General features: G+C 34.5%; 1 protein-coding gene across 1 annotated transcript in view; it reads left to right on the forward strand.

Moving 5' to 3' along the window:
* The window catches only part of KCNH8 (potassium voltage-gated channel subfamily H member 8), a 192,345-nt gene that overhangs the window by 60,776 nt on the left and 105,366 nt on the right, over nucleotides 1-26,203 (forward strand). Inside the window, exons 2-3 of the mRNA XM_080582696.1 lie at nucleotides 3,925-4,158; nucleotides 18,941-19,072. Coding sequence (XP_080438822.1) covers nucleotides 3,925-4,158; nucleotides 18,941-19,072 — 366 coding nt within the window. The remainder of the gene's footprint in view (nucleotides 1-3,924; nucleotides 4,159-18,940; nucleotides 19,073-26,203) is intronic.

Raw genomic sequence — 26,203 nt, forward strand, 5'->3', positions numbered from 1 at the left:
AACTTATTTTCAGTGGTCTCTGGGGACAGGACAAAGGGCAATGGCCACAAAATGGAGCACAGGAAGTTCCACAACAACATGTGAAAGAACTTCACAGTGAGGGTGACAGAGCACTGGAATGGGCTGCCCAGGGAGGTTGTGGAGTCTCCTTCTCTGGAGATATTCAAGGCCCATCTGGATACCTACCTGTGCAACCTGCTCCAGGGAACTTGCTTTGGACCTGATGATCTCTGGAGGTCCCTTCCAACCCCTACAATTCTGTGATTCTCTGTGATTCTGTGATTCTGTGATCTTTACAGAAAATGAAGGTAAGTTAAAAGAAGGGTAGCTGAAACAAATCTGCTTCTAAATTGTGATGAATACTTGTGGAATATCCCTTCAGTATTCATCCATTTTCGCTGTTTTGCTGTTAAAAGAAAACTTTAGTGAATATTGTGGGGTTTTTTTGGTGTCTAGCCTTATTATCTCATCTTTAACAGAAATGCTTTTAAAAAGCATTCTCTATATGTCATATGCAAACTCGAATATGCAACCAAGTATTTTTATTTAAAGCTAATATTTAAATATATGACTAGAATATTTGATTTATTTTACCCAAAGTTAGAGCACTTGACAAATTCTGAGTTGAAGAGTGCTACTTGTGGTTTTGTCAAAATTTATCATTTGGCTGTCTGCAGATTGGCAGAAGTTCTACTCTGTTCCAGCAAATGCCCTGTACTCTTAAACAGTCCAATAGACTCAAAATTACATCTTTCTGAATATAACTTGAATTTAGCTTCAGTGTATTTTCTTATCTAAAAAAAATAAATTTAAAAGTACTGCCAGTAATCTAGTATGTCCACTGATCATTAAGTCCAATCAACCTGAATGAAATAACTTAATATTCATGTTGATGTGTTGAAAAATCAATATGGAATTGAATTCTTTTTTTATTTTTTTATGGAAGTGTTGCAATCTACAGATGAATATATATCAAAATACAAAGACTAATAGGTTTGTATCTCTCATTGCAACTGGTCTACTGGTCAAAGATAAGCCTAAATTCTGACTTCCAGTCTATAAAGAATTATAGATTTCTAATAAATTATTCTAAATAAAATATCATTCTTCCTACTCTGAATTTTAATATCTAGCTATCTCTGAAGAACATTGAACTAAATGCTGTATTTTTTTTGGTGTTGCACTGAGCCTTAAATGATATACCTTTCACCCTCATTGCTTAGGTTGGGTTGTATTTTTTGTTTGTTTGTTTGTTTGTTTTGAATATGTTATGGTGCTTTTTCTTCATTACAAATAGCAAGTGATATTAAAGATTCCAGATTATGAAAAGCAAATAAACTTTGAACCAGAATATTTTAAGATAGATTTGAGAAAATTTATTTTGTGTAATAATTTTAAGTTAATTATCCCTTAAGAAACATTACTTAAGAATTCAGTGAAATACAGATGATTATTGGACAAAAAGATGTTGCTTCAATAAGTACTATAATGTTTCTTTTAGTCTACTAGTTTGGGATTACAGCTGTATCATTAATTATCTGACTTGAATTTCAACCCCAAGAAAAACAAAAAACATAATCCTGATTGTGTCTTCCTGAAGCTGATTCTTTATTGTCATTATTAAAAAAGTGTAAGATAATTAGACTGGCAAGACCAGACTTATCAGACATCCACTGATGTTATAGGAATTATTGTCTGTTATTCTAGCCAACACCGGATTGGTCTTTTAGAAGTAAATTATTTTCTGCTGTGAATGATAAGGTAGCATAAAGTATTCTGGGTTTATTTTGATGTAAATGACAGCAGAGTTTGGCCATCTAATACTTTTCATAAAATGATATTCTTAGTGAGGTCCACTGTATTCCTGTTTGTAATGATATTCAAACACTCCTACACTTAGAGAGCATCCTCCCAATCCTTTCTGTCCTTTTGGTGTCCTATATTCTGCTTTTTGCAGTTTGCAATTAGAATAATAATAAAATAAATTTTACAAATGGCTTTGCAATGCATAATTATATCTTAAACAATAAGAAACTCAGGATTACATTAATTTGATAGTTATAAATACATTTGGGATGTACAGTTTTGCAGGTCTTTCACTGTAATACCATCATTAAGCTGCAGTGGAAGCGTATGATTTTAATTCTTTTGGCAGTGTGGTGATTTAGTTTTGTGTTGACGGGGAAGCAGCATGTCAGTGCATGAATGGTAATGATACTTATTCTCTAGCTAGGCAAATAAAAATGACAAGCAAAACCAAGCACTGCACTGAATGCATTTTTAAAGTACATAGTTGGTAAAGGGGAAGCATCTGTTTTAATTTAACAATCATTTATTGAAATACTTCAATTAGATTTGAGCAAAAAGGGAGTAACTGAAGTGCAGTCTCATGAGCAAATAAAACATTTAAAAAAAAAAAACTCAACATTGTATTAAAAATATGGAACAATACAAGCCATAGTATTTTATCCCTTGGGTAAATAAAGAATAAAGTAGCTGAAGTTGATGTAATTTCATGGATCTAAAACTCTTGTGACAGTTAAGTCTGAATCACACTTACTTTTACTCAGTTTTACTAAATACATTCTGTCCATCTCCATGTCTCTCCATTCATGAATAATATACCCCTGTATGGAAATTAGGCATAGCAACCTGATTTTTTTTCATTAAAGTAGTTCATTTTTTCTCTTTAAATGTATGTATATTTGTCAAGAGATACTTAGTTAAATTAGTTTCGTATTTTTTCTTAATACACACAAGAATCCACATGCATATAAGTCTGAAATATGAGAAACATCTGTATTGGGACTAGACTGCTCCTGATAGCAAGCTCTAAGGTATACATTCCTTAGTAAACAGTAGACAAAAAATAGTCTTTCCTCTCTCAATGTGAAGTTTGGACACATTCCTCACATAAAATTTATTTATTTATTTATTTTCACTTGAAGATAAGGAAACACAGGGGAAAAAAAAAAAAAGTGTTCAAGAACTTCATATATCGACTGGAAAGTGTCTCATGTCTCTGTGACAGTTGAAAAAGACCATACAGCGCAACAGCTGTAGGTGTAAACTGTGGATGAGCGTCTAAAGTACAAAACCTTCAAAGACACTTCCACAGGCCATGGAAACAAACCATTCAGCTGCAAAATACACTTAAAGATTTGAACACAAATTACAACCTCATTTTTTGCTGATTGATGCCCATTTCAAAACACCTTTCTTAAATTTATAAGATGTTGATTGCATTTCATGTACACTTTAAAATTCTAAAATGCATTAAGTTGTAAAAGCATTGTGAATCTTATGTGCCTGTTACATATGCAAAAAGTATGGTGGGGCTCTGGAAAACAGATGGCAGTGCTTTTGAATAAAATAATTTCCTCCTCACAAAATAAATAAATAAATAAATAAATATAAAGTCTGGTGGGGGAATAAAGGACAAAAGATTTCACATAGCCACAGAATGTCCCTCAACTCTACTTTTAAGTAGAAAAATTTTATAAAAGAAATTAGTTTAAGTGATGATAAAAGTCATCTTTAGCCTACAGAGTGGAGAGGAATTTGAGTGGAAGCATAATGTAGCATCTCTGAAACTTCTCCAAAGCTTCCATGTTCATCACCAGTCCTTGCTCAAGTTTTCTTTGGATGTGCCATCTTGGAGGCAGTTGTAGTAAATTATTGCTTGAAGATGCAATAAGGCAAGATGGTGCATGAGGAATCATCAAATGAGAGTGCTCTGTGATCTGTTAGACCATTCTGACTGATGGTCTAAAAACAAAAGTTGCAGCCATGTTGCAGGGAGCTGGGGCTTTGTTTGTAAATATATGCCCAGTTGTGCTTTCCCACAATGATAAAGGAAGTATTATGTCAAATGATGTAGATTGCAGTGTGTAATTCATGTTTTACTTCTGTGTTCCTCTACAGATAGTAACTTCATCCTTGCAAATGCTCAGGTGGCTAAGGGATTCCCTATTGTTTACTGCTCAGATGGCTTCTGTGAGCTTGCTGGATTTGCAAGAACTGAAGTCATGCAGAAGAGCTGCAGCTGTAAATTTTTACTTGGTGCTGAAACAAATGAGCAAATGATTCTTCAGATTGAGAAATCATTGGAGGAAAAGATAGAATTCAAAGGAGAAATCATGTTCTATAAGAAGAACGGTAAGTATTTGTTTGTTTGTTTGTTTTGTTTTTTCCTATTTTCTGTTAGTCCCAAAGAATGAAAGTTAGCATTAACTTGTATAGTACATAGTTTGATTTCCACTTAATTATTTTCTATGTCTATAGTCAGACCTACAAGAACAGATTTGGATACATTTGGATGCACATTGAAACTATGTTTACATTAGCATTTCTGATTTTGTGTTAGCTGTCTGGCAAGTTATAAAACTGTAGAAGGAGAAATTCAGGGTCCTAAGATGCATTATGAGGCACTGTGATATCAGCAGTTAATATACCACTGCAATTTTTTTTTTCTTCTACTGATGTCCTGACCCCTTATTGATGAAAATGAAATTCAAAAATTAAGGTATGCAGTGGGTATGTAAAATTTTCAATCCAATCAGTAAAATGCTTACCGTTTTGAATGATCCAAGTGGCTTATTCTCTGCAGCCACTCTATATAAACACAATAATAATCACTTTCAAATATAGGTAAGTACTCTACATAGAGTTTACTTTTAAGTATGTATTGTCACATAAAACATTCTGAGCATTAAGCAACTCCATAGACTTTAGTAAATTTTGAGTTGCATTGCCAAAGCTTTCACTGCTATTGTAGGGCATTTATAAGGACTCTCACACAGTAAAAGAGAGTGAGCCATGGAAGAAAGTAACCCAGGACACACAGTCATCAGCTTGTTTCATTATATCAGTCTCTTTCAGTGCACCTGTTCCGTAAGTGTTTAAAGTGCCATTATTCATGTGATCTTTGAACTGTACCACTAGCCAAGGGTGACCCTAAGTATGAGATTCTGATAGAATTGCAACCACAGTTGTGCTATAGGAGCCTTCTCATATATTTAATGATCCATGATCTTAATGGATCCACAGGTTGAGTATCACCTTATGTTTTATTATAAGGCTAGAATTTCTAGACATATGTTTAAGCCATGTAGTTTCTCCATAGATCCTATTTATGTCCTTCTTAATGAAAGATTTCCTCCCAAAATGTTATTACTACTATATTAAATATTTTACAAGTTATTTTTTAAAAGTAATTGGTATTTAATGACAAAAAGTTAGGCAGTGATTTAGATAGACAGCCCCTCTTTCCCTGACTAATTCAAAAGAGAGAAAAGTCGCTGTTCAGTTGTTTTGTGTTCATGACTGCTTTTCTACTTTTTTTTTTTTTTTTTTGGAAAGAGACTCCCGTATTTCCTTGAATTCATCAGCACTCATTTTTCAGGAAGGTTATTCAATAAAACTAGTTTCTCCAGTTTCACCTCTGTAAATCATGTCTGAATGTAGGGAAAAAATATCTTACAGAAACATAAGGGCTCCATTTGACCAGTATTGCAGAATGATGACTGGGCATAGCGGGAAGAGATTTCAATATATGTAAATGAAAGAAGTAAAGCTAACATATTCATTTCACTGGCTTGGTCCTGCAGGTTAAATTGTGATTCCTTTGCACTATGAGGGGTGCTTCAAACCTTCAATAGGTATGACTAATTCAGGTAAAGGAAATTGCAGATCAGTTTGCTTGGCAATTAAGTTTATGAAACATAGGTAAAGAGAAATTGTTTAGGATAAAAGAATTCCCACAATCTATTATTCTACTTGCATCCCTGTGTATAATTGGAATGGGAGCCATTCCAAGACTTTTTCTGAGTATGAATAAATTTTCTTGGCTGTCTATTGTATTTTTCATTTTCATGTATTTCTGTACCATTGTGAAGCAGAAATGAATAGGTATTAAAATAACATGAGACTGTTCTTGAATAAAAGCAAAATTTATCTTAAAAAATAGTCTTGGTTTGTTGTTTTTTTTGTTGTTGTTCTTTGTTTGTTTGTTAGGTTTTCAACAGAGCTTCATAGCGCAGACATTTAATTTGGTGAATCACCCATTTTAGCTAAATGTTTTGAGAGTTTTTATCAGAAGAAAAAATGAACCAATGAAGCAGTTAAGGTTATTCAACATTGGCAGGGAAAAAAAAAAAAAAAAAGAGGAGGGAGGAAAAAAAGGAGTATATGTTACAGACAAATGTTTTAACAATATTTTTATACAAGAACTTTAGGACTAATGGCCTGAGAATGAATATATGGTTACCTTGAGGCTTACCTGATACTGAAAATACCTGCTAAAGGGGTTAGTGCATAGTGTAACCCCAGGAACAGAGATCAGTGAGAGACAGGTAACTAGTAAGGTTTGGTTTTTATAGAGTAACATTTCAGTGTCCTGTTATGACTTTAAGGTATCATATAGTAAGGCTATCTAGTCCTCTATTCAGAGGTATAGCCTTACTCTGTAGGCCTAGCTACAAGATGAAATAAATACTTTCAGGGATAACTTCAGGCACAGAAGTTCAGCTTTGGGGATAATTCTGAGCTCACAGAATTACAGAATTGACTGAAATGTCCCTCAGAATACTCCATAAAATAATAATTTAAATAACTACTTTATAAAAGATACAACATTAGGATTTTTTTTTCTATCCTGGATTTGATCTAAAACTCAGAGGCTAGAAATCTGTAATTGAAAATAACGTTTTTTGTCATTGTTGTTGTTTTCTTTCATTTTTATTTTTTTTTCCTATGTGTATCTCCTTGTGTGGGAAAGAAATTCAAACTTCCAAAACTAAATATGTGTTGATTTTTATTTTTTTTTAATAACCACATTTTTCAACATTATGACTTTTATTTAAACTCAATTTAAAACTGATTTGTTTTTTATCGTTAAATTAGACTATTCATTCTACACAAGTTCTGATTCAAGTTTGGGACTTAAAGCCCTTACTAGTTTTGATCTGAATTTAGTAAGTTTAAGTATAGGGCCTTTCACAGTTATTTAAGTACTACCTAGAAATTCTAATAGCAATTTTTCTCAGGAACTGTTCAGTAAAGTAGTGATTGCTCTAACTAAAGCAACTCCACCATCGTACATGCAATTTCATAGGAATTCCAGACTGATGTGAGCTGACACTCACTGCAGTGAGAAAAACCAACATGCAAGGAATTGGGTAGAGGAGTAATATGGATTAATTCTCTGTGGTAAGAAACAAAGAAATTTATTGTTTCGGTTATTTGGTTTTGGATCATAATAGAAGGGTGATCCTCACCTGTTGTACTCTCACCTAACTAGAAAGCAATCTTCTTAGAATGGATAAAAGTATGTGTGTTCTCCTTTTGTCATTTTAACAAATCTTCACCATAGCATAAAATGTTTGTACCTTCCCATGATGAAAGGTTGTACCCTCCCATTTCTGCCATATTAGTTCAGAATAGTATAAGAACTGTGGCAGCAGATACAGCAGCTTCAGAGAGATGTCTTTTGGAAATCCCACTAAAAACGTACTTCTCAACATAGTTTTAGTATTTATTTCAGTTTCTTAGCCAGTTTTTACATTTTATTTATTTATTTATTAGAGTTATAGGGCTTTTTGAAGACAAACAGAAAAAAAAAGTAACTATTAAAATACAACAAAATGTATGACTTGCTTTCTTCAGAAAGTTTTAAAATAAAGTATTTTAGGAGTTGCTTTTTAATTTTTTTCTCTTACTATTTCTACACTTTCTTCAAAACATCTATGACAAATTAAGTTGTCAATTATGATAACAGAAATGCGAAATAACCTTTCTGAATTCAAGTGACTTGTGAGGGAAGAACTCACTCCAGGGATCTCCTTTTTTAGAGTAGTCTGATAGCAGATGAACACTTCACTAAAGAACTACGTTTAAACAATCCCTTCTTTTTCTCCCTGGCAGACCACTGAAAAAAAATTATCAGCAATGAGTACTTATAGTTAAATAAGGTCTTCATGATCCACCAAACTTAAGTATAAACAAGGAGCAGATTGGATTTTTTCCTTTTCTGTTGCAGCCTAAGAGGATGCTACAATAAGCCTTATAATCACTGACTTAGTCCAGCGTAAGCTCTCCATCTTCAATCACTGAGAAGGTCATACCTTGGTTCCCTTATGACCCCATCAGTCTTATTTTCTGTGTCTCAAAAATCAGTTTGTAGTCTTTAAAAAAGGGTTTGGTCTTGTTTGTTCTTACACACAAACTCTTATCAACTTTAGTAGTGCTACAACCTTCCTTCATGGAAAGAAAATTGTTTTCTTCCTGTGAAGGTGTAACTCGTGTAAAATACTGTGTAATCAGAAAAGTTTACTTTTGATTTAAGGATTTGTGAGAGGCTTCAATATGGCATCCATTGTGTCCATGTCCTCCTCTCACCACCTCCCAGCTGGCATTTGTGGATATTTAAAAATCCCTTCTGTAAGAGTAATGGAAAGAGTAGGTGTTGCTGGGGCCACCTTTACAAGTTGCCTTAGGACTTGACTGCATATAGAGTTGGCTTAAGCACAGATACTCGTGGGACACTATGACATCTTCTACCTGTAAATTAATTTAAGCACTTTCTGAGGTAAGTATTAGGTTTGGTAAATAACTTGTAAAGTCAAGAAGACACGCAACAGCTATTTTCTCAGTTCTCTAATTCCAAGAGTCAGTGTGATTAAACCAAGGTATTTAATCTCTACTCATTAGTGTTTAAAAAAATCTGTACCTTTATCTGGAAGTATTATTAATATAATATATTAATATATAATACTTTATATAAATATATAATACCAAAATATTATATCAGATGGGTAGAATAGGAGTTGAAAAACAGTGAAAGACAGAACATCTCACTGAGTTACTAGGTACCACTGGGCAAAAGGCCATTTGAAGCCTCAGGTGTAACGGTGTTCTCAGATGAGCAACAATAACAGCCACAGGCAAATGAAGTTAGCCTCAGGCCATGAGACATTGCTTATAGCATCTGTTATGGATGCATTTGAATAATGTGGCTAAAGAAGATCAAAGATTCCACACATTATTTGCAGTCAATGAATGACCTGCATAATGTAAACAAACAAGGCTTTTTCTTTTTTTTTAAGATGATTTTTTTTTTATTAAAAATAATAATAAGTATTAAAGAAGTTTAAGTAAAAATAGTGACCTTTAAAGAAAATAAGGATTTCTTAAAGCTCTTCTTTTAAACACACACACACACACAAAGGTATTTTGGTCTTTGCAGAAATGGTGTCCTTTTTTTTCCAAGTTTAAAGATCTACTTTAATGGTTCTCTGAAAATATCCTGTAGCACTTTGAAGCATAGGAGTTGTATGGTACATTTTTAATATAAACTAACTCCCTGCTTAACAGCCCTTGAATTGCTTTGGGAAATGTTAAGCCTGGCAGCTACAGGAGAGACATTTATTAGAATTTTCCAGTTAAAGAAAATTAAAATTCTCCATATAAAACCATCAATTTTCCAGTGATGTCTAGTTACTTATGTACAGAAACTTTCTTGACAAGTTGTTTGGCAGGAGAGTTCATAGAAATGTGACCTCACTGCTGCTTTACCTTAAAAATGTGGCCTAACAAGAAAGTTAAAATCATTTGTAGCTGTTTTGCTCACATTATCTAAATTATAGTACAAAATACAGGAGAAGTGGGGGGAAACAGAAAGAGCTGAATTTTCAGTGCTGAAAAATGAATCTGATGGTAATAGCTAACAGCAATTATATGACCTATAAGCAATAGCTTGTATCTTTATAAAAGCATTATTTTTTTGTTTGTTTGTTTGTTTTTCGTCCCTTCCATATAGCTCAATACTAAATTGTTAGGATATCTCAGTGCTATTAAGGAAGTTATTTTTTTAAAAAAGCAGTATACCTGTGTGTGTAGACTAAAGGCGTGTCCTTATTTTCTTCTGTTTTCATAGAACAGGAAACATTTAAGCTTCTTTTCTCTGCAAACACTTCATTTTTCAAAATGCAGTGTGTAGCTGTGAAGTACATAGACATTGCAGACAGTCCCAGCTTCTGCTGTGAGAGCTGCAAAAGGGGAAAATGGGGCAGATGTTTGTTCCTCTGGAGATCCCTGGCTCTGACTCTGTAGAGTGTTGGGTGAAACAATCAGTGAAAGCCTGCAAGGAGATAAAACCAGGGGCTGAACTTCAGAAGGGAGGGGAAAAAAAAAAAAAAAGGAAAATCCCCTGTGTGCAGTGTGATCTGAAACAGCTGAGATCTTTTGCTATGATTTAATGAGACTTCAACACAAAGTTGCTTACTGCTGCTTACTAACTGACAGTGCTGAGACTTGATTCTGATGGCACTCATGGTGACATTGGCTAATAGCTTCTTTCAAAAGCAACATGATTTATTAAAAGCATAATTCACTGTGAAAAGATTTGTTCTCGTAGAAGCACACTGTTAAGTGAATAAATCCATATAAGATTTTTGTGGTGTTTATTGCATTGTTACAAAGTGACAGGCTTTTCATTGCTTACAGATGCTTACAGATTTGTGTTTCCATACAGGCACCACGTGTTTCCAGCTGTACTTAATACGAAAGTTTATGTTGTATGCACTTTTTATATTTTAAGATTTATCTCATTATGCTACTTTTTGCACATGCATTTTAAGAGACATAGGTATTTATTTTGCTGTGGGATACTGGGGTCAGAACAGTTAGTCTATGCTTCGAATTTTCTTATGGTTTTATGGTCACAATGAGGATGCTGATAGGTTATGCTTTATTTTTTACAAAGTTTTAAATCAGGCTTAGCCAGAAGTTGACTTCTGTCCCCACACTTCAACATGAGTTAGGCTGATGTTTGTTTAAAGAAAGGACAAAGAGTCATCTCTCCTGATGGTCACCTGCCTCCCTTCTGATGACATTTCTTTAATTTTTTCATGGTCCTCAATAACCTTTATTGGATCATGCTGCAGAATGTAATTGCCAACTCTTATGCTAACAATTGCAATGAGTTCTTGCAGTATCTCCATGGTTTTTTTGGAGGAACAGCAGGAGGTTCATGTTAGCATTGTGTATTGAACCATCTTATTGATTTGGCTTGGGGAATTGCAAAAACAGTGTGATTTTATAGAGCAGGTAAGTAACAAAAAGGTTAAAACCTACTACTTTCCAACTGGCGCAGTGTTTCTGTAATTCTTCTCAATGGAAAGGCTCAGAGTCTGTGTACAGCATGTGTTCACATGGATTCAAATGGTGAACTGGGAAGATTAATCCTCTCTGTAGCATTATGTAATTTTTCAGTGCATGTTTCAAAACCCTCCTGCATAAACCCATAAACCTGACAGGAGGGCGATAGCAATCCAGGTTCATGACACAACTCTTTATCAGGTCCCAGCCATGTCCCTTTCCTCCTAGAAAAGTGCTGGAGGGCAGAAAGTCAAGAGCAGGTTAAAATTTTTGAATTATGGGCTCAACAGAAAATCCTCAAATTTGTTTGAAACGGCTGATGAATATTTACAGATAAAACTTAAATTTTAGACATTAACTATAGAGTCACTGATATAGCAGTCAAACAAAAACAATCTCTGACCTTACCTTATGGAAAAAGTGATAGAAAATAAATTATCAGTTTCTAAAATGGAGCTTTGCAACATGAGTGGACAAATAGCCAGCAGAATTTCCATTTCTCCAACTAACATTTGATGAAAGTGTTTAGAATAAGCATGAGGCTGCAACCAGAATTTCTTCCACCTTTGGGAGACCTACTCTTCTGTAAACTCTGACCATTCTGTTCATAGGGGCTGCCATTGGCAGGGAAACCAAAACCAGGATCATGAAAATGTCTTGCACAAAAATATCTTTTTTTATGTTTTTCTGTCTCATTACTTGGAATCGAAAAAGTGGAAAGTTTACCAGTACTAGTGTCTGTTTTGGTATTGCTGTGTTGTTCTTATTCTTCCTAGGAAGCAACAAATTCTGAGTAATTTTGGAAGTTTCTTTATAAGAGAATATAATAATAATAAGCTCAAAGATTATAACTTCATTTGAAAACATGGTAGTTTTTAGATCAATGTGGAATACATTTCCTTCTGATGTCAGAAATTTCAGACACAATTTTAAAAATATTGGTTAGCTTTTTGAGAGAAACAGAGAGAAGCTGGGGGAGAAAGGTATGTATAAATACATGTTTTTCATGCATGTATATATATACATACATACATTTATCCAAGAAATCATCCTGGCTTAAGAAAATTTGTCAGTTTTTTGCCTTTTTTTTTTTTCCAAGTGACAAAAGTACACCCCTCAGTAGACTAAAAAATCATATCTGCTGCTGTCATTAAGTCTACATTTTGAACAAGGAATTGTTAAAATCCAAAAAGAATATGCACCATAGGCTGTAAACACAATTCTAACAATAGATTTCAAAAATACAATAATCAAGGGAAAGTAGACTTTGCTTATTTAGAGATTGTGTAACTCAAAATAATGAAAAAAGCTGATATCATCTGAACAGAGGAAAGACAAGACTACTCAGGAAGGATTGGTCATGACTTTTTTCCAAAACAGTACATGGAAAAAAACTGAAGAAACTATATTTTGTTTAGATTTTTTTTTCCAGTATACTGGGTAAAAACAGTCTATGGTTAGACATATAATTATTAAACAAGTAAGGTAGCAAGAATATTTTAAGATAATTTTTTAAGACTTTAACTATTGGATATTTAATTAGATCAATAAATTGCCTCAGTTTCTGCTGTCACAGGAGTTAGCTGACAAATGACTTGTAGTATTATGACTGTGACAGAATAACGATCATTGCAGTTGGAGGGAAAGTAAGTTGCAGACTGCTGGTATCAAGGAATTTGCCCTGGAGTCTTTTGCATTTAAACAGAATGCATTTCATTGACTTTACTGAGTTTTTTTAATAATCCTGTGTATTTTGCTAATTGTTATAAACGTAACCTAGTAAATGTATTACATCAGGGAAGTTCTTATCTGCTTAAATGCAGTTTTCTTTTCTAATCTGGACAGAGATAGGAAAAGGAAATTAGAGCAGACAAAAAGTAAGTAGCACACATAAGGATAATGCGCGGCTTTAACAGGCATCGCTTAGCTTCTCTGCTTTTGTTCAATGAAAACTCGTATGTAACTAGAGGATTTTGAAATAGGGAATTGCATTAAGTAGAAAAGGTAGTAGAAAGTGGTTATAAAAGGAGAGATAGCAAAGCTGAGTAAACAAATCCAAAATGTAGATGTGCTCGAGTCCATAAATTTGTTAGTAAAAAATGTATACAGCAGACTGTACTAGCAGTTGCATACAAAAGAAAAGAACACCAAGGCTGGAAAAGTCAAGCACTCAAACCAGGAGCTGTCAGAACAGAGGCAGCCTCTGTCAGCATATTAATAAATGCAGATTTTGAGGTGGTGAGCAAAGTCTTTCTCTGACTAACATAGGAAGTTTGCAGCAAGGCAAGGATAAGAGGCTGATGTGCTGTGGAATGTCTCCTCTTAGTGGAACATCCTTTCCCTTTCTCCATCATGGCAGTGATGACAGCAAAATTAGACATTGTGCAACATGACATATGAGCTATGAGTTAGAGCTCATGAGTTATCCAGCAGTAGTGGGAACAGAGTGTAGGATGAAGTTGGTCACTGAAAAAGAAGGGGAGACATGGAGAGGGGATTTTCACATTCTCTGATGAGATGTGATAGATCTGAGTAATATCACACGTGCTCTATTGCCACGTGTGAGAGATGTGCAGGGAGATTTTTAATGGAAGTTTATAAATCACTACACAGCTCCACAGAATTGACTGTTATCTGCTTATTCATATTGAACCATAATTTTACCTCATTATTAAGGTATTTTACCTATTCCCTTTCCCCCAGCCAAGTTCTTGAGATACCTCTGTATTCTCATTTGAGATTTTTTTTTTGGAAGGGATTTAAGTTGACTCTTAAAATTTGCAGAGAGAACTAATTGCAAACATGATCTGTTGGCCATAAATTCTTGAGCCTTTTTTTTTTTTTTTTTTTTACTGCTATGAGAGTGTTAGCACAACCATAAGTGACTATATGTATCAGTTACCTGATACTCCATATGTCTTCTTGTTAGTTTTCTTGCAATATTGTCAGACCAAAAACTGTCACTAGGATATAGCACATAGGCTGTCATCAACAGGAGCAGAATTCAAGGGAAAATTTGATGAATTTTGTTAGTATGTACATGCCACTTCTGCAAAAAATGGAGAAGAATGAGGTACTTACTTTCTTAAAGTAGCAAAGCCTTGAGTTAACTATGTTAACTGATCATTGTCAAAGTTTTGGTATTTACAAGATAAAAAGTACTCTGATTACAGATGTACTTTTTCTTTCAGCTACATTCCCTTCTAATTTAGTTCAGTTTGTTGTTGTTGTTTTTTTTGCTGTTGTTGTTTTGTTTTGTTTTGTTTTAAGAATTGTTTGCTTCTTTGCACTTTGGTCTCCTCAACAAAGTGTTGACACCTTGTCAAAATCACAAAACATTCAGAACAAAATGTTATCATTGGCACTTGGAATCTAGCAAAAAAAGCTAGCTTGGTTTCCCCAGACAGTCTTTGGCATCCTGGACTGTCAGTGGTGGAGTTCACACTTTCTACAGTAGAAAAGGTGAAATAATCTGGCTAAACTTCTTAAAAAATAAGCCAATGTTTTATTTTGCTAACAATTAGTAATTCTGTAAATGGAAGGACCATGTTGTAAAGCTGAAGAATTAGTATCAACCCTGTCAATATGTTATTGCAGTTATCTATACAAAAATAATTTTATCTTTGTCTTTTAAATAACAAATCCCTGGAAAAAGTTGTGTGTTTTTTGTTGTTTTTGTTTGTTTCATTTTATCTTAAAAGCTAGATTTATATCTGTTTAAAATCAAGCACTGCCATTAAAAAAAAAAAAAAAAATCAGCCAGATACATGATGTCTTGTGCAGCTTAATTCTGCTTTTTTAATGTTATACAATATGGTAATTATTAAATGAAGAGATTTTTGTGTGTGTGTGTCACAAGACTTGTTTATCTAACATGCAAGACATTTATGCTTTCCTTTTTTTACACTAAGAAGATACTTACTGCAGAAAAGCACAGATAAAATATTGATTAAGCAGAGGAGATGGGCAAATTATTTATTTTTATTCCATTAAAGACTTACATTAACTAGTCATCAATAATCCCTCTCTGTTTCTATAATACCACTGCAATACCCAAATATTTCTATTCTGACTCTTGCAATGGGCTTTGTCTGCGATAGCTGTCATTGAAGTTCGGTTAAGTATTATTGTATGCTGGGTGGACATAGCTTATGAGTAAGGTTAACAGTCTGAGTTTGTTCCTTGGTTTAGGCAGACCTTATTTTCTAGTAACAGGAATACTTGGTTCTAAAGGTTATTGGTGCTATGATGGCAAGGGTTTTTTATCAAATCTCCCTTTTAAATTCCTGGCCCTGTTGACCTTTGTTTTGATTTCAGTCTAAGGAGACTTCTAACTGTCAGAGGGAGGAAAGGTAGAAACGGAGAGTGAGAGAGTGACCATAAAGCACTCTCTTTTTTATGTATACATGAAAGGTGGACTATAGCCAAATTGCTTTGTGATAAGATTATGCTTCATTTGGTCTCTTTTCTTCTTTCCTGAGATATGCTTATACAAGCCTTGAGGATATTAAAATATATTTTGAACATTCAGTTCATAATGCAAGAGAAAGATTAGGCTCTTCCTCAAAGAGTAGTGGCTTGGAGCAATAAAGGTCTGTATATAAATAAACCTCCAAAAGAAATGTCTTTGATAGACAACTCCTGGCAATACAGAAAACCTTTGTGTGCACCACCTGAAGCAGGGAAGAAATTTCTTCCTCACAGATGAGTGCACTCAAAAGAACTATAACTGAATAGGGCATTATTTTTTTCAGTGAGTAGAAAGTTCTTATTTTGGCTTATAGCATTCTACAGTGTTGGCTTTCAGTAAAAGCTGTATAATTGATTGCATTGGATAAGTACATTTTTCCAAGAATGCTCATCTAGAGTGAAATGTGGCACACTTCTGTTCTTGACAGAGTGCAAGCACATACTGATCTAGTCCTGGCTTAAACTGGGTCATCTCCTCTAGTCTGGAAGAGTATTTCATATATATTTGCACACGTCAGAGTAATGGCAGAAACCCCCAAAAAGTAAACTTTGAACTTCTAAAGGTTGAGCGTATAAGTAATGTCAAGATCTGCAACTCTGCTATGCTAAGCACTAACACAGAACCCTTTGAGGGAGAAGTATCCTATGCATGTATCAGATATGTGCTTTCTTTAGTTGTTTGTACCATTTCTTAAGCATACTTGTTTTGCTTAATAAAACAAAACAAAACAAAAAAAACCCCACACACATTCACAGAGGAGAACAATGAGGATAGATAATGAGAGAAAATATGATTGAAGAGAAACAGAAAATGACATTAAATGATTTCAGTGACTAGTATTCACCAGCAAAGAACTCAAATACACGTTAACAAAAGAGAAAAAACATTACAACATGTAACACTGAAAGTATTTGTCTCTATTTCTGATTATTACTGATGGACAGTGTTACAATTACTTCCCTAAACATACAAATCTATCACTTCAGATAAAGTTATCAGATGTGCTTCTTAGCATAACTGAGTTAGATTTATATGGATGTAGCTAATATCTCTAACTTTCTGCCTGAAACAGCTGTGATGATTTATTTGTGTGTGTGTGTGTGTCAAAAAGACATGAAACAATTTAAAAGAGTAAGATACACTTCTACTTCCAGAGATTTCAACAGATGTTTAAAAGAAAAGGCTGCTGTTAGTATTGTTAAGAAGATGCAGTTGAGAACAGCTTTTTGTCCAACTGAAACTACTACTAGAATGCACAAAATACAATTGTAAAAGAAAGAACATGAATAGTTTAAGAGGTAGATAATAATACTCTGTAGATATCTGTGATTCTATTTTTAAGCCATAAAGTAAAATTGCTTAATGCTACTTCTCGTCTTTGAATACACCACTTCAGATTGATAGGGTGTTGGCTCTATATAACATTTCTGACAGTAAGAGCACTAAGCAATTTTTCCCAAAAGTTTTGATAAAACAAGCTATGTCTGTATAAATTTGAATTAAGAATGGAAAATTAAAAAGAAAGAGGGAAGATAGAAATATATTGCTTCTGTGTCAGTTCTACCTTCTTTTAAAAGGGCTTCTTTGTTGCTCTCTCTCTACAACCTCAAAATGAGAATGATTAAACCTAATATAAAGTCAGTCTGTTTTCACACAATTTCTCTGTCCTTACCCAATCTACTTTCCTTCTGTTCCCAATTCTCCCTATCTCTACTTTAAAGTGGAAACTCCTTGAGTGGAAACATTACCTGGTGACTCAACCAGTATTGTTACTCTCAAAGCCTGCCTCTCGAGAAGTTTAACCAGGATAAAGAAGAACAGATGAATTTCTTTTCAAACATACTTCTCCACCTTCATCTTCAGAGGCCCTTCAAAAGGAAAGCTGCAGTTTCACCCCCCATGCTTACCTACATCTTTTAACAGACAGAGAACTTCCAGTTGAAAATTTGACTTAGATGAATTGTGATCTTGGTGTGTTCAGTTCATTTTCAAGACTGCAGAGTTCAGAAGGAAGAATAGACGATGAAATAACTAATCTGCTTGTTCTTCCAAAGGACATCTCCAAAGCACAGCTGATAGTTTGGCAGTAGTGGCAGCAGTGGTTGAAGGAACTCTCTCTTTTTTTCTTTTCTGAATGAAAATATACTTTTGCTTGTAAATGAATGCTAATAGCAGTCTGTTGGGGATGAAAATGAATATGGAAACATAAAGAAATCTCCAAGAAGGTAATTTAAAACTAACAAACAAACAAACAAAAATGCTGTAACGGTAATTATACATCTTGCAAATAATAGGAGGAGAAGGATGATTGGAGATAGGAAGTATTAATAGCCAAAAACGGAAAAACACAAAACCTGGCATTGGGCTGAACTGTCCCAGAATGGATGGGATTGGGATCCAGGGTGCTTGCTGAAATCTCCATTATACTCCTAGCACATAACATTCATTATCTTCTGTTCCAAGTCGTCTGTGTTAATGGCAGACCTATAAATGTTTCCACTGGAATTGAACAACATACCTTGCAAATATGACATGTAACAAAATCAGTGAAAATAACTATTGAAAGTGGTACAATTATTTACCAGATCTGGGAAGAGAAAGGTTGGCAAAAATTAAAAATATTGTCAATCTCAGTGTTGTCTAATTAACACCTTAGCGAGCTGACCTTTATATATAGTAAGATAGCTGATATTAATTTTACAGAAGATTTCTTGTATTATAAATCTTACCTGTAAGATGCGAGGAGTTAATTCTTTCTTAGCTTAAGTTACTTTGAATCAAGCATTTACACTTTCTATTCTAAGTCTGATGTCTGATTAGTTTAAATATCTTTGAATTAGTGAAATGATGTTCTGACTATCAGGTCTCCTGTCAAGAGATTTTAATGAGTATCAAGCAAGATTAAAGTAAAATGATTTTATAGTAAACCTGGAAGCTTCAGATGTCAAGTTAACAAAGTGAAAGCTATTCCAGTAAAATAAGCAACATCAGTTGAGAGTTCAAAGGAAAGCATAGTATCAGAGGAGTAAGCAGTTTCATTAAATTCTATTAATGATCCCCACAGATAAATTTTGCATTTAAATTAATGCCTTACTTCCAGAGAAAGCAGTATTACTGAGCTTCAACCAATGATGCAAACAGATTTACATGAGCTGAACATCTGTGATTTCCTGACAACTGACCTCCTAAATAAGATTTTTTTTTTTTAGAATTGCATTAGTTGTAGATTTAGTGATTCACTTTTTTTTTTTTTTTCCTTCTCTCTCTGCTAAAAGACAGCTGTTTGAATTAAATTCATTTTTATCCTTACAGGGTCTTCATTCTGGTGCCTATTGGATATTGTTCCTATAAAGAATGAAAAAGGAGATGTAGTACTCTTTCTGGCCTCTTTCAAAGATATAACAGACACAAAAGTGAAGATTGCTGCAGAAGACAAAAAGGAAGGTTTGTGTGAATTGAACCCAATATTGATAAGAATGTAGTTTTTGAGAGTCACAGCTACTTGAACTCTCTCTCATGCACACTGTTAAATCAGAGACCTGTTAGATTTCCAAAGAATAAATTAATATATGATCTGTCCTTCCAGATCATATATTAATTTATTCTTTGGAAATCTAACAATTTGTATTCAACTTTTGCTGCTCTTTAATATTAGTTTTCAATAAAAATAATATTTACAGGGAATTGGAATGCAGCTTTCTTTTATAAATTCTTAGTACTCAAAATAGGAAATGTTATGTTTCCCTGCGTTGATGAAAATTCTTAATTCAATATTTATTCTAACAATGTCTGCCTCCTCTTTACAGTTCGACAAATAATTTCATCTTCACTTTTCAACCCTGAATAACTGAGGGATTTTACATTCTTCATTTTTTACAGAGAATATGTCTCAGAATTTCTGAGCTGAAAGATGGAAGAATCATAGAATCATAGAATATCTGAGTTGGAAGGGACCCACAAGGATCATTGAGTCCAACTCCTGGGTCCCTAAAGAAATACTAAGTATATTTGCAGATTCCCCTTACATACAACTTCAACCAATCACTTCATGTTGAAGTAAAATATTTAAAATGTATAATGCATTTTATCTAATTCTTTCTTTAGACAGGAAACCTTACACTTATGAAAGTTTTAGGAAAATTGTTTATTAAAACATGGTATAGGATCATGCGGAAGAGAAATTGTTTGAACATCTGTTCTCTAAAGGCTAATTATTTACATTATGAGAGACGCAAATTTTCAGGATACACTGAGAAATCACATTTAATATACCAGTGATAGTTTGAAATAGGTGTAGGAATGATGATTATTATTATTATTTAACTATTGTTTATCTGTTAAACATTTTGTAGCTGTAATGCTTAGCTTAGGATGGATTAAAATGGTCTCCAGCTTTTGATGTGGGTTCATGTTAAATTGAAAATCTAAACAGATTTTTACTCATGTTTGCTGTTACACATTTAAAACTTAATATTCCTTCTAGATCCCAACCATGTTCTGACTGTGAACATACTCGTGAAGACTTGCATTACACCAGCAAATGCCCATTCAGTTTTTTGCTCTGTGTTGGTGGCTTGAGTTTTAAGAATTGCTATAAATTTATGACTAGTGACGTTTGTCTGCCTTGTGTGGTACACTCTGATCCTGGTTGTTCTTCCTGATCCCTAGTTGTTACTTCCCTTGTTACTCATGTTGAAACCATGATTTAACTTATGGTTTTATTATAAGGAGATATTTGTTTGATTTTCCCTTTGATTTTCTGCAGCACATTTAAGTTTTATCTCATGTGTTCACACAACTTCAGTTTCTCCTTTGTGCCAACGTGACTGCAAAAGTCCACTTTTTTGCCTGATTTTCCTTTACTCAGCCAAAATGTCAGACACTGTCTGTGACCTTTTCTTTTGAATGTCTCATTTTAAATACAAATTTAACAGATTTTCTCTTTTCTTCCTCTGTATAAAAGTTTCCAGTGAAATTTGTCCTATCATGCAATGATTAGAGAGGACTTTGTCCTGAAACTTTCATATAAGATAAAGGGAAAAACTTGTGTATGACAGTCCTTAAGAGGTGCTGTGACAATCAGCAACTCTTATATGTTTTTGATTTTGTTTTGTTTTGTTTTAAAACTTAATTTACCATCCTTCCCTCCATCACTATCTCATGCACCCTATTTCATGGCAATGTTCTTAGAGCCCTCATCTTTTCAATATTGTCAGCTTGGTTTCAGCACTGCATTTGTTGCCCCACCTGTAAGTTTGTTGTAGAAATATACTCCAGCATTAGTATAAAAAAAATGTATGTAATAAATATTAACCAGAGAATCACCTGATATTTAATGTGGGAAGGAACCTCTGGAGAATGTCTACACCAATTCCCATCACCTACTCAAAGCAGGGTCAGCTAGAACAGGTCACTTAGTATGTGTCTTGAGTATTACCAACGATGGAGACTCTACCACTTCTCTGGGCAACCTGTTCCAATATATGACTGCCTACAAAGTGGAAAAAAAAAATCCTTATGTTTAAATGGAATTTCATGTATTCAGTTTGTGCCCATGGCCTCTTGTCCTTTCACTAGGTATCACTAAGTAAAGTCTGGCTTCCTCTTTATTTCCCCCTATCAGGTATTTATGCACACTATTTTTCCTCCTGGGCTTTCTCTGCCCTGGACTGATCAGTCCCAGCTCTCTCAACATCTCCTCATGTGTTAGATGCTCCAAACACCTAGACATCTTTGTGGTCCTTTGCTGGACTCACTGTGTTAATGCGTGTCCATTTCTGTCCTGTTAAAGGGGAGCCCAGACCTGGAACCAGCATTTACAATGAATCTCACCAGTACTGAGGAGATCACCTCCCCTAACCTGCTGGCAACTCTTTTTCTAATGCAGCCCACAGTGTTGTTGGCTTTCTTTACCACCAGACACATTGTTTGCCCATGCTCGTCTTGGTAGCTACCAAAACCTCCAGGTTTTGCTTGGCAAGCTGCTTGCCTGCTAGCTGGCCCTCATCCTGTCCTAGTGCATGGGTTTATTCCCAATTACCTGCCCCCCCCAGGAAACATGTCATCATATTCTCCTCCCATCATTCCTAGTTGAAAGGCTTCCCTGCCAGGTTAGCCTTCCTGTTGGAAAAGATGTTCTTATCCCAGTAATAATTGTAAATGAAAAGCTGGACACCTTTTCCCACCATGGATTAAACTAAGCTGCAGTGTTATGGTTTAAATGGTGAGCCTTTTCTGACTTCCTATTAATTCTTTCTAAGAAGACAGATTTATTTTGATTACACGTTGTTTGTTGGAGGGAGTGGTGGTTCTTTTCAGTATGCCAAAGTGAAATAACATATGCCAACCATTTTACATTCCGTATTTTTGTGTAAAAAAAATGTCTGCTGAGGGCAAGGGTGGTCTCTTCTAATAAATTCTGTAATGTGCAGGTTGATTTATTCTGCTTAATTGTTCTCAGCTACTTCTTGATAGTTCAAGCTACAGCAGTGAATATTCAGAGCACAAAATTTAGTTTTAAAACACATTATGCCTGTCAGGAGGCAGGGTATTTAGAAGGGGATGTACTGTCACCTAGATATTCGTTACTTAAAGCAGGTAGAATTGTTTCAGGATGCATGGGACATCATGCACTTGTGTCAATACAGGAGGTGAGATAGCAGAATAGTTTGACTCCTCTGCTCAAAGGAACTACACGTCATGGAAACCCTTGTTCTGCAATGACTCTGTTACATCTTCTCAAGGGTGACTTTGTTCCTGGCTGACCATCAGAGTAGGAAGAGTTTGAATCTCTTGTCCTCAGTAAGGAGAACCTGCTTTCCTCTTGCGCAGTGCATGACTGCAAACACCTAGGAGATGCATATAGAGCTGTCTTTCTGTTCCTTGTTTCCTCAGATACGTGTGAGCATATACCTTTGCACCTTCTCTATGCAAGCAAATATGTTGTATTTGAGTCTTGAACCCTTAGAAGTATTATCTTCACAGCCATTACTTTAGCATTATACCACGTTTTAAAAGTAAATGGTGGTTTTATTCCAGCAGCTCCTAGAGACATAAGGATATGTACTGGAGGTGAGGGAGAAATGTCCTTTGCAGTATATGTAGAGAGAGAGAAAAAAAAATAAAAGCAAACATTCATTCTTAAGCAAATGAATGTGGAGATGTTGAGGAGGCAGCATGTACTCTGGAGAATATCTTGGAAGGGTGAGAGAATAAATGCATTAGCAACCATTTGACGCACTATTTCCTGGATAAACTCATGCAAGCATCCTTAGATTTTTAAAAGACAAGTTATCAAAAGATGAGTTTTGTAGGAGTTTTTTGTTTGTTTTGGTTTTCAGCTTGGTGGTTTTCTGGTTGTTGGAATATGTTGAGGACAGAGAGTGGAAAATATCTTCAGATTTTCCTTTCAGAGTTTGCTAGTTCAAACATGTAAAACTGACAGCAGACGTCACGGAAGAAACCACAAATGTGTTCAGTATGTGCGTTGCCAATTAGAAGAGATCTTCAAAGTTGTGTGTGTAGTATGTTACGGTTTGTGTTTTGGGGGATAGGTGGAGGGAGTTAGCTTTGCAGAACCTTGTAAATAAACTTAAGACTTTCACAGACCTAGACATAGCCTGGTGTGTTACATTTTATTAATTAGGAGACTATGTGAACTAGGAAGTGTATTGTACATGTACTCTGTCTTCAGAAACACAAGTAAGGGTAGCAGGAACATTTGCAGAATTCACTTATATTTGCAGCTATACTGAATGTAGTTCATGCAGTGGCTCCTCAGAGCAACTTTGAGGTCCTACAAGGACTTCGTAAATAATGTCTATTAAAAGCAAGTTCTGCCTAGCCATGGCAAAGACAGTTTTAAGGTTGTAAAACAGTTTATCACCTGTCATTATCATATTCTGAAAATTTCATTCCTTGAGAAGAAATCAGAGTTTGTAGGTGTTTCATTGACCACATAAAAACAGACAGGTTTTTGAACTTATATGCATTTTAGCTCTTTAAACTAACTTTAAAAACAAAACAAAACAAACAAACAACTGTTTTTCTCCCATGCCTTACTTTTGGACAAATTGTCCTGTCCACAAAATGCTTTTATAGGTGACTGATCTGGTTCTGAATTGTAGATAAATGTATTAAGAAAACAAGTCCTTATTTGTCAAAACTCTTGCTTTCATTACAAGGTAGAAATTACTCAGGTGATTTTATTCTCATTTTAACCTTCCAAATAAACAAGTTTATACTGTATTATCACTTCTGTGCAAATCATTTATGTAATTAATATGTAAAAACATCAATGAGTGTGAAACTACCACCACTTCAGATTAGAAATAAAAAAATATATTAAATTAAACACTTTGGGGGGCAAAATATCAGTAAGTAAAGTATGTGAATTAATCATTAATCATTCCATTAGTTAATCATTAATCATTCTATTATCATGGAATTAAAAGGGGGGATAGAATGGGGCACTTTAAATTCATTGAATTTATGGCCTTAAATATTATATTCATGTACAGGGAGACACTTGTGGGTGTCAATGAAAAGATTCTCAATGACTTAAAGAATCAGGAAATAAAAGATGTCAAAAAAAAAAAGCTGAAAAATAAGTAGTAACCCAGTAAAAATTATTTAACAATAAATTTTGTACTGTATAATTACATATCAATAGTCACTTCAGATAAATTAGAAGATATGTTTCAAATTTAGTGGCATAATCAAAATGACAATATTTCCCCTAGTGAGATAACGCTTTATAAATGTGTAGTAATGGGTTGGTGAATAAACTATTTTAATGCAGTTATGAAATAGTTTTTTTGGAGTTGGAGTATTTTATTTTATTAGTGATTTTGCAACTTTTCAGGTAAAACCTGGGAGAAGGCAGTAATATTAACAAACAGAAATAGCTTAAAATCAATTTAGCTTCCTTGTTCTGTTGGATCTCAGTCTATTGTTAGAAGTAGCCAAAGAAAGATGCACCTACTTGGATTTTTTTTTTTCAATTCTGAATTTTATGAAATATGTCTAAATACCAGCTTCTGGGAAAAAATAAAAAAATAAAAATAAAAAAATATATTTATTTGGGAATGCACACCCTTCAACAACCAAAGTGGAGGTAGAGAGAAAGAGAAATCCCTGGTCTTTGTGTGTATTTCCTCCACCTCCTAATTCTTCATGATGGAAGAATCAGCAGCTTATCTCATTAAGCTTACTGCTGTTTAAAAGTCTTTCCAATCCATGAGACAAGGAGTAATGTATACCATTGCTTCTTTTCTCTTATTGTTCTCTGAAGGTGTAATATTAAAATGATGAAGATCATACATTTGTTTCTGTGTAAAAATTAGTCCCTTTGAAAATATTTTGTAATAATATTTAGAGCTTTTCAGCTGGTATGTGCATTAAGTACGTTTTCTCATTGAATCAGTTAATCAGTTAACAGAGGAAAAAAGTGGCTAGAGGCTAACCTGGATCCACCATACACCTAATAGTTCTGTGAATATTTGACTGTTGTTGACAGAAAGAATATGTCATGAAACTAACAGACCTCCTGCAGCATATTGGCCATGGTAGTGCTTTTATTCTGTCATTAATAACAAAGCAGGTTTGTATCAGTTTTCTCTATATTGAAAATTGCTGGTGTGGTGTACCCTGAAGAATAATACCTTAAAGTTAGTGAAAGATTTTTAAAAACCTAGAAAAACTCATACCAGCCTTCCTTACAATCTCTTTTTTTGACTTTTTTTTCCTGTTTGTTCAAAATCTTTTCATATTGCTTTATCCTGTGTTCCTCAAAATCATCCTTCCTTCCTTCCTTCCTTCCTTCCTTCCTTCCTTCCTTCCTTCCTTCCTTCCTTCCTTCCTTCCTTCCTTCCTTCCTTCCTTCCTCCCTCCCTCCCCCCTCCCCCCTCCCCCCCTCCCCCCCTCCCCCCTTCCTTTTTTCTTTTTTTTTTCTTTTTTCTTTTTTTCTTTTTTTAGTAATAATACGTAACCTGAGGAAAAATGTGAATGTAGTTGTTTCAAAGGGATACAGATTAATGCCATAAGAAAAATATCAAGGATAAGACTTTTTTTTTTTTTTTTTTTTTTTTTGCCAGTAGTGTGCAACATTTACGGCTTGAGCAGGTTCACCTTATGAAAAGACATCAATTTCATGATCTCCCTCATGCCACAGCATGTCTACTGTTGAGTGAGTGTAACGTTTCTGGGTCACATTGGAGTTACTTACTGTAGATTGCATGAGTCTATGGCTCAAGATTAACATGTATCTGAATGTATGGGACGGATTTGCTTTCCAAGGAATATCCAGTGCTATGCTCTGACTACTCAGTTGTGATTTGAAGGAGAGCAGACATAGGTTAGGTTTGAATTTGGTCAGTAAATAAGGTTCTTTTGTATTGTGTTGTTAAGGCAGCACAAGCGTAGTGGAGCATATCAGAATTTGTGACTTTTTTCAAAAGGACAAGAAAAGACTTAAACCTCCACTTTCTATTAAGTGTAAGCTTGATATATCATGTTTTTATAAAACAAAAAAGTCATTGGCTACAAAGGCATTTGCATTTTCTGGTGCTTTTCATG

The sequence above is a fragment of the Anser brachyrhynchus genome, assembly GCF_964034855.1.
Source record: "Anser brachyrhynchus genome assembly, chromosome: 2".
Classification (NCBI taxonomy): domain Eukaryota; kingdom Metazoa; phylum Chordata; class Aves; order Anseriformes; family Anatidae; genus Anser; species Anser brachyrhynchus.